The 17676-nt window shown below is 46.5% G+C and overlaps 1 protein-coding gene across 1 annotated transcript in view; it reads right to left on the bottom strand.

Moving 5' to 3' along the window:
• The window catches only part of LPCAT3 (lysophosphatidylcholine acyltransferase 3), a 38818-nt gene that overhangs the window by 1102 nt on the left and 20040 nt on the right, over window positions 1-17676 (bottom strand). The window contains exons 2-10 of the mRNA XM_035028322.1: window positions 5285-5392; window positions 4654-4760; window positions 3984-4077; window positions 3794-3831; window positions 2958-3136; window positions 2075-2183; window positions 1233-1319; window positions 966-1132; window positions 46-193 (exon numbers count right to left, since the gene is read on the bottom strand). Coding sequence (XP_034884213.1) covers window positions 46-193; window positions 966-1132; window positions 1233-1319; window positions 2075-2183; window positions 2958-3136; window positions 3794-3831; window positions 3984-4077; window positions 4654-4760; window positions 5285-5392 — 1037 coding nt within the window. The remainder of the gene's footprint in view (window positions 1-45; window positions 194-965; window positions 1133-1232; window positions 1320-2074; window positions 2184-2957; window positions 3137-3793; window positions 3832-3983; window positions 4078-4653; window positions 4761-5284; window positions 5393-17676) is intronic.

Genomic DNA, 17676 nt, shown 5'->3' with positions numbered 1-17676 from the left:
GCCCCTTCTCATAGTCCCCGTTCACCCACCACCCTTCAGGCCTACCTGTTTCTCCACAATAACAATGAGGAATTCCATCTGGAAGCAGATCAGGTATCCTGAGTGTAGTCCGTGCCAGAGGGCCAGGAAGAACAGTGAGAGTCCCTGGGATAGTTCTTTATTTCCAAGGAACTTGAGTCGTTTGAAGAAGTAACTAGAGAAAAGGGTGGGTGGGGATGAGCCTCAGACCAGTCTGCGCACCACCACCACCTGGCCTCTGGCTTCCCGCCGCCCCGAGGCGTGCAGTGGTGGTGGCTGGCTCCCGCTTGGGGCCACCCGGGTAAGGGAGGCAGTGCCATCGAATTAGCTTTACAGATGAAAGAAGGTGAAGTTATAGCTCAGTTCAGAGACAGAAGACAGGCCTCAAGCTTAGCTGGGTGAGCGTGGGCAAGCCACTCTGTCAACAGCTGCCTCGGGCAGGGGTGAGGAGGACAGAACAGCTCCCGTGCCGCCCAAACTCGTGCACGGGGAACATAAAACCAGCGGGTGGCAGAACTGGGATTAAAACTCAAGGCACTTCTTAGGGCACCTGGGTGGCTCAGTCGGTTGAGCGTCTGACTTCCGATTTCAGCTCAGGTCATGATCTCCAGGCCGTGAGATCAAGCCCTGCATGGGGCTCTGCGCTGGGCACAGAGCCTGTGTAAGATTCTCTCTCTCTTTCTGCCCCTCCCCATCCCCCCTTGCTCTCTCCCTCTCTAAAAAACGAACAAAACTCAAGGCACTTCTGGGTCTTGCTTGTGTCTTGCAAATATGACAGGAATGGGTTTTGGGGGGATGGGAGCGGGGACAAAACTAAGTGTGGGTGGGTGTGAGGATGACTGGAGGTTCTACCCAAAGTGGGGAAAGACAGACAGTAGGTCTGTGCCCTCAAGTCTGGGAAAGCAGCAGAAGGAGCTAGGGCCCAGACGTCCACTCCAGCGGCTTACCGGGCCACCCAGGCATTGGTGTTGATGTTGAATGAGGCGATGGTGCCACTGAAGCGGGGGGTTGTTTCAAAGAGCCACACCTTCATGTTGGCACAGGCATCCCACTTGGCCTTTCCACGTTCATCGAACGCGTTGAAGCCTAGCCCCGTCAGAATGCACACTCCTTCCTGAGGGAAGGAGCCACTCCGTGAGCCTTCCGGCTATGCTCCTCCCCACCACGCCCCACGGCTTGTTGCGCAAGGCCCCAGGTTCATCTTTTCTACTTACGGTGACCAGCCAGCAGGTGACATATTTGTACAGCACGAACTTGCCCCAGAGCAGCATGTACACGCAGCGGAACCAGAAAGGGTGGTTCTTGAGAGAAGAGAGGAGAGAGAATGGCCACACGTTAGGGATACTACCTGGGCAAGGCAAATTTCCCTTAACGCTCTTCCTTTCCAAACGCGTGGCTGACCACTGCGCGTCCACCTGGCAGCCTGCTGGCTTAGCCCTTCGAATAGGCTAAGAGGAGTACGCAGGGAACCCAGCGAACAGCCAGTCACCTTTTTCTTTGGAGAGTCCCAGAAACAGCCTTGTCCCTAACTCCTCTACAGCCCCGAGCATTCGGGACACCAAGTACCAAGGGACGTTGAGATATCCACGGTCAATGTTAATTTAAGAGGCAAACCTACCCAGAGCGCGTAGGGAACTGCTGCAAGCCTTTCAGCTGGGCAGGAGCACAAGCCAGCACTTCCCCCTCCCTTGGGTTTTGAATTCCCTAGAAGCCCCCAATCTATCAAGAGAAGAAAACAGGCTGGAGAGGACCGGAAGCTACGAGGCTCCAAGGAGTCCCTGGCTGCGATAAACCAAGCTAGGAGCTGCTCCCACGGGAGGTAAGGGGTGCTAAACGTGCACCTGGCACAGCCCTGTGCCCGCGAAGGTCGTTCAGTGCTGGCTGATGAACATGTCCCGGCCCGGCTGGCATGGACACCAACTCGCCCAGATCTAGAGCAAAACCAACATGCATTTGTCGATGGTATGACCCACTTCTTGGCTATCTACAGGGATCCTGGCCTGTCCGTTTCTAGCTCTGATGCAGCCAGGCTGCTGCAGCATTAGTCACCACTCACTTCATAGTCTTCAGTGAGGAGATAGTCTTCTGTGATGTGGGGGCTAAGCAGAGTGTAGCCCACTAGGTAGACAAGGCCCAGACTCAGGCGCCTGAGAGCAGGTATGGTGCTGGAAAGGAACAAGCAGGGTCACAACGGGCAGAGGCTTTTCCCTTCACCCGCTGACCTTAAATTATGGAGAGCAGTGTTTCAGAGTGTGCGGGGCGAGGAGCTCTCGGTGCAAAGCCGATATTCGGCAGCTCTACGTGGCTGGCTTTGAGGAGTGGTGAGCGCAGCACCCCACGAGTCCCGGGGAAGGGCAGGGCGGTGGGGGGGCGGCAGCGTGCGCGAGCCTGTGGCGCGTCCCCTCGGGGGTGCTATGGATCGCGCGGCCTCGCCGGCACTCTCCGGACACGCTGGGGCTGAAAGGCTAGTGCGGAGGGCAGGAGGATGACCGAGTCTCAATCTGCTCTTTCCTACCCTGGCTGAATCGACGCTCAAACACAGGCCAGGCAACTTCTCAGGAAAGGGATTTTTTTCCGGTAATTTTTTTCAATTTTCTACTGTGATATATATATATATATATTTAACAGTCTTCTTCCTTTTTTTTTTTTTTTTGTAAAGGCAGGGACGTGACTGTTCAGGCAAAATCCTGTGGCATAAAAGTGAGTTTTTATGTTTGCACTATGGGGTCAGAATGGGTCTAAGCTGAAAAGGGCCCACTAGCCGCCAGCAGCAGGTCCGGTGCCCATTATGACAGTCTGATGCCTGCCGTGGCACAGGCCTGTGAGCCAGGGCCACGCTGCAGAACGCGGCCGGGGCTGGCCTTCAGGAAGTCACTTAGAAGTGGCTTTGTACTGGGTGAGACACTTATGCAGAGGTCTTGACCAAGAGGGGCATTTACCTGTTTGGTATCTTCCCTGGTATGTCAGTCAGCTGTCCCTGCACCAGCTTCATGTAGTGGTTCATTGAGAACTGGGGCCCTACCAAGAAGGCCCCATAGAAGTAGGAGAAACCAGCAACTTCCAGCAGGGAAGGGACACCCTGTATGGCGTATTTCTGTTGCTCAGAGGACAAGGAATTCTATGCCGAGAAGAGAATGAATGGTTCAGGATAGCCTTGCATCTCCCCCCAAGAGCCAGTTTGTGTGTTCCCCACCCTTGTGCCCCACGGAACCAGGCTTGTTCAGATAGCCGTCTCTTAACCATGAGAGACGATGGACTCTGAAAAACAAACTGAGGGTTCTAGAGAGGAGGGGTTTGGGGGGATGTGTTAGCCTGGTGATGGGTATTAAAGAGGGCACGTTCTGCATGGAGCACTGGGTGTTATGCACAAACCATGAATCATGGAACACTACATCTAAAACGAATGATGTAATGTATGATGATTAACATAACATAAAAAAAAAAAAAGATAGCCGTCTCTTTGAGGGCACGATATGGAGAAAAGGAGTTGCTTCACATGGAAATGAGGATGTGCGGGGGTAACTTAGCAACAGTGGGCTGCTGTTTTTCCAAATGCCAGGCTGGCAGTGATCTCTGGACTTTGGGCACGAGCTGGATCCGGGGAAATTAGATTTGTTGATCCTTGCTCAGTGCTCTCTGAAACAGAACTCACATAGGCTGGGCTTGGGCGAGAGGCTCTGCCCTGGCATCTGGGTGCAGTCTTTTGGTAGCAACAGCCTTTCTCCTTCCCTCTGGTTACATTCCTTAACCTCTCTGCAGAGGAATGGGTACTTACCTGATCCTTCCCTCCGTCAAAGTAGTCAACAGCCAAACCTGAGCAGAGAGAGGAGGCATGGGTAGAACAGAGGGAGGGCACTGAGGATGTGGCCTGTGGACTGAGCGTAGCCAGGAGCGGACCAGGGGGAACATGGTTGGACGGGGAGGAGCCTAGGTGTAAAAGGGGAAGGCAGTGAGCCAGCACTCACCAATCAGCTTCAAGGTCAGGACACAATGCGGCATTGTCCACTTGATATCGTAGGTGCCAGTGGCTGTGTAATAATAACCGGCAAGAAGGTAGACCTGGGGGGTGGGGAGAGAATTTATTCTACCACCTGCTAGGATTTCTTTATTTTCTCCCTGCTCTGAAATCCACCGTATTCTTTCATTTTTCCTTTCTCCTGGTCTCCTCCTTAAAGGCTTTAAGTTCCTATAAGTGGAAGAAACTGAATTCGTAGAGAGGAAGAGACTTGGTCAAGGCTTCTCGGCAGAATGAGGGCTAAACGGGGAATTCAGAGCTTAGAGTTGGTAGCTCATTCCAAGCTGACTTCCTGTCTTGCCTTTAAGCGACACCCCTCATGGCCAGCTAACTGGGCTAATCAAAGAACCCGAGTGGCCCAGGCCTCTGCAAAAGGGGTTAGCCGCCACCTCTCCCTGGAGGCAGGTAAAATATCACCACTGCCATCTGCAGATGAGACACCTGGTGCCCGTGAAAAGTGACCTACCCGAAGTTGGGCTGCGGAAGTGATGCTGGGAGAAAGGACTAGAAACTGTATCTCTTAGTTCCCTTTTGCTGTGCCACAGTCCCTGACATCCCCCCACCCCTGAAGTGCTGTTGGCTGTGGTCTGAGCTGCCTGCCGAGGGAGCAGCACGGTTACCATCTGGAAGCAGTAGGTAGTGAGGACAGCAGTGATGGTGCGGCCCATGAGTCGGAGGATGAGGAACTGAAGCACAATGCATAGCAGGGAGTGGTAGACCTGATGTCCTGCAGGCAGAGGGGAGAGCACAGTTTAGCTTGTGGTTGTTGGGGGTTTTTTGGTTTTTGTTTTTTGCATTTCCACCCTTCCTGAAACTTCTCAACACAAGGAGAATTAAATTTAAAGAAGAAACTTTGGTGCGAGGATTTTTTCTTTGAAAAGAGACTCATGTTTCAGAGAGAGGGAAGGAAATGAATTGTATAAGTATAAGGGACTGTCGCGGAGTTACGGCATTTCTGAATGTCTGAGCTAAAGGGATGCTCCTAACGAAGGCTGCTTGCATCTGTCATCCGCTGACAGCCCCAGCAGAGAAAATGATGGGGTCAGGCCGAGGTAACAGCTCTAAAAATATTATCTGGGAGAGGAATGTATATAAGAGGAAAATTAAGCTCTGTTCCTGCGCATACAAACCCTCTTTTCGCAAGCATAGCACTGTACTTCCCTAGCCATCAGATTCTCTCCAGAAATTCTGTTCAAGTCTGCTCCTTCCCAGGCTCCCTCCAATCGCGGCGCCACTGCTGAGTTCACTCACCAAAGTTAAAATAAGCGATTGAGAGGCCTGTAAAGGTGTGGAAGAGATGGATGAGGTAGCTGTCCTTGAAGAAAAGGTAACGCCGAAAAAACACAGCCAAGGGGTAACCTAGAGGGGAGAAAAATCAGTAAGAGGGTTACCCATGCCGGATGCCCTCCTGGTTTTGTCTTGGAAGTTTAGCTGGCATGAAATGCAGCCCAGAGTGGAAAATCTGTATATTATGTGGACGTCGGCAAAGAAGATAACAGCATCCCCAAGAATCAGAAGTCTCTTTGCAAATACAAATTTAAAACTGAAGAAAGGAGTTTTATATGGAGTCAATATAAAACTGGGTCCTCAGACTAGGTGTCCCTTATAGCCTATTAAATATTGCTAGGAATTTTCTCTTGCGTTTTTCCAAATGATTCAAGGAATTAAGAGCGCCCAACTATGCCCGGGGACATTCTTTTACACCTTTATGATCTGATGTCATCACCTGTCCTGTTAGCAGAGTAAGATCAGCTTATGAAGAGGACAAACGTAAATTCATGCCCGGCTGTAAAGTCGGATTCCTGCCTGCATATACAGTTGCATACTCCTCACATACTGAGGTCTGGGCATCAACTGTGTTATGAATCCATGTGAATATCCTGGAAAAATGTCATCTAAAGCTGTGATTCCCAGCACGGTCCCAGGGCCATGACTGAACTACAAGGGGTATCTCAGGCTGGGCCATAAACGGGCAAAAGGCGGCTTGCTGAATTAAAAAGCGTCAGTAACATTTGATATTCCTCAACTACAATGAGCACGTTCCGAGGTTTTACTACACGTTCACAGTCAGTGTTAGCAAGCAGTCTGGCTCATGTGCTCGGCAACGCTCCTACAACAGTTGTGTGTGTGCAAAGAATTGGAATCCCCGCGTCTTTCTGGAAGGACACTTCACCTATCCTACCACTGCGTAATTAGTGTTGAGTTGCTCATGGTTTACAGTTGCTGCAATTCTTGCCGTCAAATTATAGATTGCAGCTTGTTTTTCATGGGCAATATGGTGGTGAGCTTGGTTAACTCTGCAATGCTCAGAAAAGTGTTACACAGAGAAAATGCTCAATTATTTATCCAGTGAATAACAAGATGGATAACTGTGTTATATATTGGCCTATGTCCTGCTAGTCTGTTTTCCCATACTTTTTTTCTTTTAACTTACCAACACAGCCTGGGTACTTACATATCCTGTTTTTTTTTTTTTTTTTTTTTTTCCATGTAAGAGTGTATCAACTATTTGATCTCCTTGGTGCCAGGATCTGCTGATGTTCTTGGATTGCTGTTCTCATCGTGGGCTAGGCTCTTTATCAAATTTACAGCTTCCTGCAAGTAGTTAATTTTACAGATACCCTGTGCATCACTGGCTCATTCATTCGACACGTTTGTTAAACGCCTACTATATGCTAGGTACTCTATTTATAGAGCATTTGATGAGGGAGGAGGTGGCATGTAACAGTTTCTTTTCTCGCTAGCTGAGATGACGGGATATAGATTACTAGCTCAAGGGACAGGGAGACATCTATGACCCTTTCACAGTCAGATGAATGAGCAAAGAAATAGGATTGAGTCTCATTACATATCACATGGGCAGAAATTTGGCAGGGACAGAGCACCAGGTTAGCAGCAAGTTTTGCTAAGAACCAGAGCCAGGTACTAGAAAGCATATAGAATAAGGTCTGATTGCCTTAAATCTTTTGCTTTTTATTTTATTTTAGAGATTTTATTTCTTTATTTGAGAGAGAGCGTGCACGCAAAGGGGGAGGGGCAGAGGGAGAAGCAAACTCTGCTGAGCAGGGAACCCGATGACATGGGGCTCCATCCCAGGACTCTGAGATCATGACCTGAGCCGAAGGCAGACACTTGACCGACTGAGCCACTCAGGCGCCCTGCTTTTTAATATTTTAGGAACAGGGGCATAAATGAATAGAAGCAATAAATAGGGCAGATCTCAGGATGCCTGGGTGGCTCAGTCGGTTAAGCGTCTGCCTTCGGCTCAGGTCATGGTCCCAGGGTCCTGGGATCGAGTCCCGCTTCGGGCTCCTTGCTCAGTGGGGAACCTGCTTCTCCCTCTGCCTGCAGCTCCCCCTGTTTGTGCTCTCTCTCTCCCTGACAAATAAATAAAATCTTAAAAAAAAAAAATAAATAGGGTAGATCTTAAATATCTAAAGTACTGATAAATAAGTTCTAGATAGCCAAGAGTTTACCTTTAGGCATGAAGACCTTTAACCACTTGGAAGCCCTAAAACCATTTCGAATGCTTGCAATTAAAAAACAAAACAAACAAACAAACAAAAAACAACATATATTACCCTGCTTCCTTAAGTTGAATATAATTTAATATTTTCTTGGTGATCTGGGCCATAATTACTCTAGAGTACCGTCATGACCTATTGAGGTGTGTAAAACTGTTTGCTCTCAACCTCGTAGGCCCTCCACTGTCCTGCATTCTGAGTTCTTGTATCCATTTCTTAGAGCTTTTATGCCCCTTTCCTCGCTACTTGGATCAGGAGTCACTTCTTGAGCTTTTTCTGTGTGCCTGCCAAGGATAGTTCCTTTCCCTATTTCTAATTTACTGCGGGCCTTAGAAACCATAACTATGTTTTAAAGGTGTAGAAAAAAAGATGTAAGAGCAAGAGTCTTGGGTGCTATCCTTACAGATGCAGTGCATAGGCCTAGTGACATCTGTCCTGGTCACTCATGCCCTTTTCTCCTGTTTTCAGGTGTATGTGGGGGGTGTGGTGGGGGCTGCTGAGTTCCACGCAGGTTAAGTGAAGTATTAGTGCACACTAGTAAACACAGAAGAAGATGGAGCAGTTGGTAGAAAAATAACAACGCAGCAGGCCAGGTTACCAAAAACACTGAGATCATCACAGAAAACAGCAAAGCCCAGAATGAAGCCGCAGAGAGGAAGAAGGAACTGTGGGGGGCGAGTTGCTGGGACAACCCAGAGCTGATTTTGAGTGTGTAAACATCAAATCTTGCTCTTGGCTGCCACTCAGCTCTGCGGGCTTCGGAGCCTGGCTGCCCTGCAGGTATGGGCTGTTTTGGGGAGGGTGTTGTCCTACAAGCTGTTTCTGAGTCTTAAGGCTTTTTCGTGGGAGCCAATGCTTAATATAATGGCTGTAGTCACCTGAAGAATCTTTAAAAGCCAACAGAAGCACCTCCTGTCACTCACCCACCGGAGAGTCTGATTCGGTAGGTCTGAGGGATGGTGATGTGCAGCCAGGGTTAAGAAACAATGCTTTACTAAAAATCCTAAGGCAAGGCAGCGGTCCGTACTAGGTCCTGAGAATAAAATTCTGAGCTTTTTCACTGGGGGTTATGGTCTTCCTTTAATAGCACCAAACAAGCAGAGGTTTGTTTTATAAACACTTTTTTTTTTAAGATTTTGTCAGAGAGAGTGAGCAAGCGAGAGCACAAGCAGGGGGAGAGGCAGAGGGAGAGGGAGAAGCAGACTCCCTGCTGAGCAGGGAGCCCGATGCAGGACTTGATCCCAGGACCCTGGGATCATGACCTGAGCCGAAGGCAGATGCTTAACTCACTGAGCCACCCAGGTGTCCCGTTTTATAAACAAATTATAGCTTCATGCAACTAGTTAATTTTCTAGATATCCTGTGGATCACTGGCTCATTCATTCCTTTGATGAATGTGATTCAACGCCCACTGATTCCAGGTACCCTGTTTATGAAACATAAGAACTTGCTTGGCTATATTGTAACCGTTTCTTCTTTTTTGATTATTTTTTTAAAGGGTGGGGGGTCTTCAGAAATTTATTAGCAGATACAGGATGAGATCTAACATAAACACTAAACCTGAGGATCCCCTACTAGAATGGGGACGTTCCAACAGCAAAAACTAGGGCATTCAAAACACTGTGAACCTCAAAGCACACTGAATTGGGTCCTCCTGAGAGGTTCAGGGAGTCACGAAGTATCCAGCTACATTCTCCAGTCAGTCACTGCATGTTTACTGGGGTCCAAGTGCCAGCTGAGTCAGAAACCAGGATCTGTCACAACCTAGATCGCTCATGGAACTCCTTATTTTCTGTATAATAATTGTGAAATTACTTATCAATCCCACAGGTTCTGAAGTTTCATTTGAAGAAACAGAAATGAGCTAGCTGTTTACATTACAGTCTGATAGATTTCTTTGACCTTTCAACCCGTATAGCTGTTTCTGGACTCTGGAGGACTAGGATATGACCCCGTTTGATCAGGCAGTGGTTCATATGACCCCGGTGAAAAGAAAAGACAGCATTTTTGCCAAGTGTGCGGGAGAAAATAGGATTAGACAGAACTGCTATGTGTTGGCTTAGTCTGATAATAATACCAGTTTTGTCAAAAAAGACAACTACCTCAAACATCATGCGAAGTGTTGACATAACATCCATAGCACACCGCAGGGGTGTTCAAACATTTTGGTCTTGGGACCACTTTAGACTCTTAAAACTAACTGAGGACGACCTCGAACGACATTTGTCAGTGTGGATACTATCTATCAATATCTCTTGTGTTAGAAAACAAAACTAAGAAAAATGTAAAGTATTTCATTGCCAATTCATTCAAAAACAGTAAACTGATGACATAATATATAAATAACATGCTTTTAATGAAAACAACTCTTATTTTCCAAAATAAACAAATAAAGCCATTTAATGAGAAGAATGGCACTGTTTTACATTTTTACAAATCTCTGGCCTTTGTCTGGCTCAATAGAAGATAGCTGGGTTCTCAAATCTGCTTCTGCATTTAGTCTGTTAATACGTTGTTTTGGTTAAAACATATGAAGAAAATCTGGCTTCACAGATATACAGTTGGAAAGAGAATCTTAATAGCCTTTTCACATCATTTTGAATACTATTCTTTGATACTATACCCAAACTGGACAAGTAAGTAGTTTCTTAAAGGTTAAGTTGCGGGGCACCTGGGTGGCTCAGTTGGTTAAGCGACTGCCTTCGGCTCAGGTCATGATCCTGGAGTCCCAGGATCGAGTCCCGCATCGGACTCCCTGCTCAGCAGGGAGTCTGCTTCTCCCTCTGACCCTCCCCCTTCTCATGCTCTCTCTCTCTCTCTCAAATAAATAAATAAAATCTTTAAAAAAAAAAGTTTAAGTTGCAATATGGGTTCTGCAACCATATCAGTGAACTTTCCATGTGTTATGTTAAAATCCACTGGCCTATCATGTGCTTTGTTTTTTTTAAAGATTTTTTTAAATTTATTTATTTGAGAGAGAGAGAATGAGAGAGAACACATGAGAGGGGATAGGGTCAGAGGGCAAAGCAGACTCCCTGCCGAGCAGGGAGCCCGATGCGGTACTCGATCCCGGGACTCCAGGATCATGACCCGAGCCGAAGGCAGTCGCTTAACCAACTGAGCCACCCAGGCGCCCCTATCATGTGCTTTGAATGAATCTTTTACCCAGGCGTGATTTTTGTTAACACCATGCATTGGTCATTTGGAAAATACTCGTTCACTAAGTTAGGCAGATCTTCCAAATATTGACCTATGTCAGAATACGATACCAAAAAAATCCTATTTCTTAATATCACCACTGATTTCCAGCAGCAAAGTGTTTATATATTGGGAAGTTGTCAAGCTCCTGGTGACGGATACAACTTTTCCCAAACTCAAATTTTCACTTGAAAGCCTGAATTTTAGTACTGACAACAAATACTGTCAGTTGTTTTCCTTGAAGTGACAGACTCACTTTGTATATTTTCAAGGAACTATCTGCCAAATGCCCAAGTCTCAACAACCACGGTTGGCCTGTCAGTCATTCTTTCAAGTAAAAATGGTGTTCAACGAAAAAAAGAAGCTGTTCATTCACCATGCAGCTCAAGCACAGCACAAGAGCTTTGCCTCCAGACAGCCTCTGCCCTTCAGGATGTAGGAGGAGTGCTTTGTGCAGACTTCTTGATTCTTCAGAGTATTAAAAAGATGTGGGACACCTGGGTGGCTCAGTCGTTAAGCGTCCACCTTCCGCTCAGGTCATGATCTCAGGGTCCTGGGATCGAGCCCTACATCAGGCTCCCTGCTTGGCGGGGAGCCTGCTTCTCCCTCTCCCTCTACTGTCCCCCCTACTTGTGCTCTCTCTGTCAAATAAATAAATAAAATTTTTACAAAAAAAAAAAAGGACGTGTACTCAAGGGTTGAGATTTAATAAAATTCATGTTTATGCTTCACCAAGGACCTTCTCTTTTTTTTTTTGAAGATTTATTTATTTGAGAGAGAGAGAGTGCATGAGCAGGGGGAGCAGCAGAGGGAGAGGGAGAAGCAGACTCCCCACTGAGCAGGGAGCCTGACGTGGGGCTCGATCCCAGGACCCTGAGATCATGACCTGAGCCAAAGGCAGACGCTTAACAGACTGAGCCTCCCAGAGGCCCCCATCAAGGACATTCTTAAGTGAACCTGGCCCTCTTTGGGGGGAGGGGGGCTGAGAGTGCACAGCACTGAAGAACACAAGGACTGCGAGTGCAGCCTGGTATCCCTGCCCTGACTCACGCTAGGGCACCAGCAGTCACCCACACTGCTTTTGTACCATCAGAGCAAAGGTCAATGCAGCAAACCTAGAGGTTCATGGACTACAATTGGGGAATTGCTGAACGGCTGACATATGGAATGATGCTTTCGCTTCATCTTCCTTCTTATAATGCCCAAATCCAGGCCTTGGCTTCCTCCCTGCTTTACTCACCCGCCCCGCCCTCCTGTATTTTTTTTTTTCCTATTGAGGTATAATTCACATACCATAGAATGCACCATTTCAAAGTGTAGAATTCAGTGGTGTTTGGTATATTCACAAGGTTGTGCAAACATCCCACTATCTAATTCCAGAACATTTCTGGCTCCCCCAAAGAAACCGCATACCTGTTACCAAGTCACTCTCCATTCGCTCCTGTCCCTAGACCCTGGGAGCCACCGGGGTTACTTTCTGTCTGTATGGACTGTCTATTCTGGGGACTGCATATAAATGGAGTCATATAATATGTGGACTTTTAGGTCCGGCCTTTTTCACTTAGCATAATGTTTTCAAGGTTCATTTATGTTGTAGCACATATCAATACTTCATTTAAAATTTTTCTTTTATTTTAGTATAGTTGACACACAATGTTCTATTAGTTTCAGGTGTACAACATAGTGATTCAACTCCTATGTTAAGATATGCTCCCAGTGCCTTACTCTTTCTTTATGGCTGAATAATAGTCCTTTGTATGGATATACCATATTTTACTTATCCTTTCAATAGTTGATGGACATTTGGGTTGTTTCCACTTCTTGGGTATTACTGAATAATGCTGCTATGGAACATTCGTGTCCAAGTTTATGTGTGAACATACATTTTCTGTTCTCTCAGGTATATACCTAAGAGTGGGTCTCTCAGTCCTCTTACTCTCTAACCTTGCACTTCTCTCAGTTGGTGGTGTAGACCTGTTTTTTAAATTTCCCATTTGTTGTGGGCCAATACTTTTGTAAAATACAAGTCACAGGCTACAAAAGTTCCAAAATGTTTGCTCTCACTTTCTGGCCTTGCTCTGACTGGCAAGAGGTGGCGGGTACAATCTGAATAGATCGCATCGATGACCTATCTTTCTTCTTCTCCTTCACTGAGGCCTTTTCTCTGGTTCCTAAATATGGCTATCTCCAGGATTCGGCGTTGACCCTCCACCGTGCTCGCTACTCTGCCTCTTTGGAAACCACATCTAATGTCCTGTACCTTAATAGGATCTTCATGCCAAAGACAAACACATCTTCATCTTTAATCCTAGCTTCTCAAGTTTCAGTTCCATATTTCCTACTTCCTGGAGGGGCATTCTTAGTTTGGTATCTCATACCATCTCTGTCTTTACAGAAAACATGACTTTCCCCCTGCTCAGCCTTCTCTTGGCTTCTTTTTTTTTATTTATGGGGCTACCATTCTCCAGGTCACAGAACCACATTCAAAAAGCCTGAAGGTGTCTTTGCCTCCTCCCTGTCCTTGGTTCCCTGGACATCCCTCCTTTCCAATGGTTCTCGCCATGGTCATGTACTTTGCTCTCTGTGCTATGTTTGCAGGTAAGGCCTTCAAGGGCTCGGCCCTTGAGCTCCTGCTGTGACCTCCCACCTGATCTCTCCTGCAGCCTCAGGCTGCCAGCCACCCTCCACCAGAGTACTCTTCCTTCAACTCCTGCTCAAATGACTACTCACCAGAGGACCATTCCCTAAGTCCGAGACTCAACGCCTATCTTCTAAACCACATTTCTAGTTAGAGCTTCCATTTCTCTGCTGCAACTAAAACCGATCTGCTAGTTTTTACCCAAACATGTCTTACATCTTTTGTCTCTAGACCTTAGCTCATGCCAATCCCTTTGCGTGGAACACCTCCGACCACTCCTCTACCAAGTGAAATCCTACCCATTCTTGGAAACCCAAATCAAGTGCTTCCTTCTGTAAGGCTACCTCAGACCAGTGAACTCATGACCCGTGTATTAAGGATTCATGCCTTAAATACATGGCACTTAGGACTAAGACTCATTTGGTAAATCATTATATACTAGAATATGCCACTCTGTACGTTTTTGTTTTATACTACAATTTTTATATGTTCAATCTCTTTTCCTCAAGGCCTCCTGTGTCTTTGGATCTCCCATAGCACACTATCCTGTATACCTGACTTTTTGTTTGCTCGAGCAACAGTAATGGACGCTTAGTAACTGTTTGACCTCGAGCATCAGTTTCCTCATCTGTAAAATGGGGGATAGCACCTGCTTCAATGAGTTGTTCTAAGGACTAAAGAAGCCAAAGCATATAAAGTAGTTAGCACAGTATTAACTAAATATTGTAGGTGGTCATAGACTTATACAAATACACATTCACACAGAGTGAGAGGGAGGGAAACGGGGCAACCTTTGTTTTCCAAACACCTCCTTTCACCTCCCCGCAAATGGCCTTTCTCCCCTTTATATCCTCAGACCCCTACCACTCTCCTTACCTCATATTTCTCGTTTAAAAAAAAAAAAAGGTTAGTGGGAAGAAAAGCAGGACTTTTCTGAGAAATTCTGGGGCAAATGGTTATCAGAGCTTCTGAATCTAATCTTCATTCCATGTGACAACCAAATGACTAAGGGGTTTCCTTTCCATCTGCATTTCAAAAGAAGATTCATAGCATATTTACTTTATAAAGATACTGATTTTGGCTTGCCAAGAGCACTTTTTCCAAAATGCAATGTACTGTTGAATTAAGGCGCTGGATGCTTGGAAGAACACAGACTTTGGAGTTAAGACAGAGCTCAGTTTGAATCCCCGTTCTGCTACTTACTAGCTGTCACCTCAGGCTGCTTGATCTTTAACCTCGTTGTCCTCAGTTTCTGTTAACCTTTTTGTTCCTCAGTAAAACAAGTATCTAGCTTAGGGTTTGTATATTAAGCCTGGTACATACCAGATGCTCAGTAAACGGGAGACTGCCCCATGCCTGCTTTAGCAGTGAAGGGCCCAGCGATCCTGTCACAGTCGCACTCTTGTAAATACCATCCATTTGCCGAAGTCTCCCAAATTTTCATCTTCGGCCTAGACCTGTCACCTGGACCCCACACTGGTACGGACCAATCAACACTTCGAGAAGGCGCATGCCTAAACAGATACCTCAAATTCAACAGGCACTGCTGACTTACCTTCCTTACTAAAGCTACTCCTCTCCTGGCCTGCCCCATTTCAGCAAGCGGCAATTTAGCCTTCGTTCCCTTAGGACTGAAACCTGAAACCTTGCCTCGGTTCTTGACCTGCCCCCCTTCCGACCTCAACGCAATCAGTCCACAAATCCTGTCTGTTCTACCTTGAGAGTAAACCCAGAATCTGACCACCTCTTCCCCTGGTCCAAGTCAACACCATCTCTGGCCTGTGTTATTATAGTTTGCTGCCTGACTAACCTGTTGCTTCTATCATAACACAGCACCCACAGGACTTCTACTATAATGTAAGTCAGATCAGCTCATTCCTCTGCTCAAAACCCTCGGAAGGCCTCCAATCTCACTGAGCAAAAGCCAGAATCCACCCAGAACCTACAGGACCTGTTTGCCCTTCCCACCCTGAGCTTCCTCTGACTCATCTCCACCACTCTGCCCCAGCCAAAGCTCTCCCTTCTGGGTAGTCAGGCAGGCCCGGCCCCAGAGCCTTCATGTTAATAGGTTCCTTGCCCGAAATGCTCTTTGCACAGATAAGCTCAAGTCACTCAGGTCTTTACTAAAATGTCACCTTATCAGTGAGGCCTTCCCCGACCTTCCTATCTAAAATTGCACATGCTTCTCCCCCAACCCTCACCTGCCACCAACACATACTTCCTGTTCTCTGCTTTACTTTTCTTTTTTCTCCCTTAGTACTTATTACTCTTTTACACACTATGTATTTTATTTATTTATCAGTCTTTGGAAGTAGGGATTTTTGTCTATTTTTTCCCCTGCTGTACCCCAGTGCCTAGCACAAATCCTGGTACAGAAAAGGTCTCAAAAATGTGTGCTGAATGGGTGAGAGAATGAAAGGATGAATGAGAGAATATTTTATTCTCTAGGCAGTCAATAAAATATTTATCAAACATCCATTATGTGGTCAGCACTGCATTAGGCAAAAGGGGATGTTGCAGAATCGAAAGAGATATTTTTTAACTCTTAAGGAGCTTTTTAGAGAGAGAGAAAAGAGCTATCAAACACTGATGTTCTGTAAGTGCTAACTGCACGGAATAGCCAACACTGTAGAAGTTAGAAAGGAGAGAGATCAATAATGACCAGAGCAGCACGACGAATAAAGTTAAGGAGAGAGCACTCCGCCGGAGGAGAGTAATGTAAAGACACAGAGGTAGGAAAGAGCCTGGGAGAGTCACTTCAAGAGGGGCTAACTACAAGAGGGGTAATATAGAGTAACAGAGCGGACAGGAAGCTTTGGAAAACCCAGCAGAGTCTGAAACGGACACAATAGGAAAAAAAAAAATCAATAGGATTGACTGGATGTGGGGAGTGACGGAAAAGGACACATTAAAGATGAGTGAGCCACTGTGATGGTCTTCAAGACTTTTGCTCGAATGGCCCCTAAAATATGAACAACTCTATATCCCCTGTCATATTTTTAAGTTGCCATCTGTCATTTATAAGCTTAAACAAGAGCAAATGATGTGTTTTTTTATAAGTCCGTTGAAGCTGTGCTCTAAGTACACATGGAAAATGTCTGCCAATGGCAGGCTAATCAGCTCCATCAGACTTCCTTTCTGTCAAAAGATGTCTAAACTCATTTTTAAGTTCCAGTGAACATGTTAATATATCCCCCTCAGAACAACCATCTCATATCTGAATTCTAGTTTTAAGATCGATAGATACGGTTGCCACGAATTTGTCACCTAGATATAACTATACTTAAAAAAAAATAGTCAAAGGGTGCCTGGGTGGCTCAGTCGGTTAAGCATCTGCCTTCGGCTCAGGTCATGGTCCCAGGGTCCTGGGATCGAGCCCTGAATCGGGCTCCCTGCTCAGGGGGGAGTATGCTTCTCCCTCTCCCTCCACTGCTCCCCCTGCTTGTTCTCTCTCTCAAGTAAATAAAAATCTTAAAAAAAAAAATCAAAAAAAAGGGGGCTGCTCCTCTTTGCTTTACTTTTGTGGCATCCTGTGAAATTTTTATACCCTGGGGCAACCCACCATGCCTTTTTCCCCCCTTATCTAAGGGCTAAAGGGTGACTTTTAGGAAGTTGGGAAAGGAGAACTTTTGGAGCGGACAGTCTTGAGCATATCCGTTGTAGACAAGAGTACATATGGAAGCTGCAAATCTGGCAACTGATTCCTTATCCATGCCCAGGTATCCCCTGAAAAGTCTCTGTGTACCCCTAGAGTGCATGTACCCCAACACGAAGACTCCTGACTTTGAGGTTTCCCTTCTCGGAGGTTAAGAAGAAGGTGGTGCCACTGACAGAGACACAAAGACTGGAGTGGCGAGCTGGCTCTGGTGGTGCCGCTGCTGGTAAGGAGCCAGGAAAAAAGATAAGCTCTCCCAGGGATAGGCCGCAAAAGGGCAGGCGGGCCCAGGGCTGAGTCTTGGAAAATGCCTGTAATTCACGGGAGTGCGAGCAAAAGAAACTGAGATAAAACAGGAAAACAAGGAGGTAAATCAGGGAAGTGGACATGTGAGAAAGGAAGAAGAGTATTTCAGTAGGAAAGGAATTTAATCACATCAGACCTTACAGAGCTCCAGGAGGGTGGGGAAGAGGACAAGGTCACTGAAGTCACAGTGACGTCATTAGGAACTCTGCAGTGGCAGCAGCACGATGGATGTGGAGGCCAGGAGAAAGTGGCCAGCTAAGAAGGCAGTGAGTGGATAAAGAGGAAATGCAGTCTGGATATGAAGACTACCCGTACAAGAAGT

Source organism: Mirounga leonina, unplaced genomic scaffold (genome assembly GCF_011800145.1).
Source record: "Mirounga leonina isolate KUSES-001 unplaced genomic scaffold, KU_Mleo_1.0 Mir_201, whole genome shotgun sequence".
NCBI lineage: Eukaryota > Metazoa > Chordata > Mammalia > Carnivora > Phocidae > Mirounga > Mirounga leonina.
The sequence above is the reverse complement of the archived record's forward strand: the minus strand, read 5'-3'. Positions and strand labels throughout refer to the sequence as shown.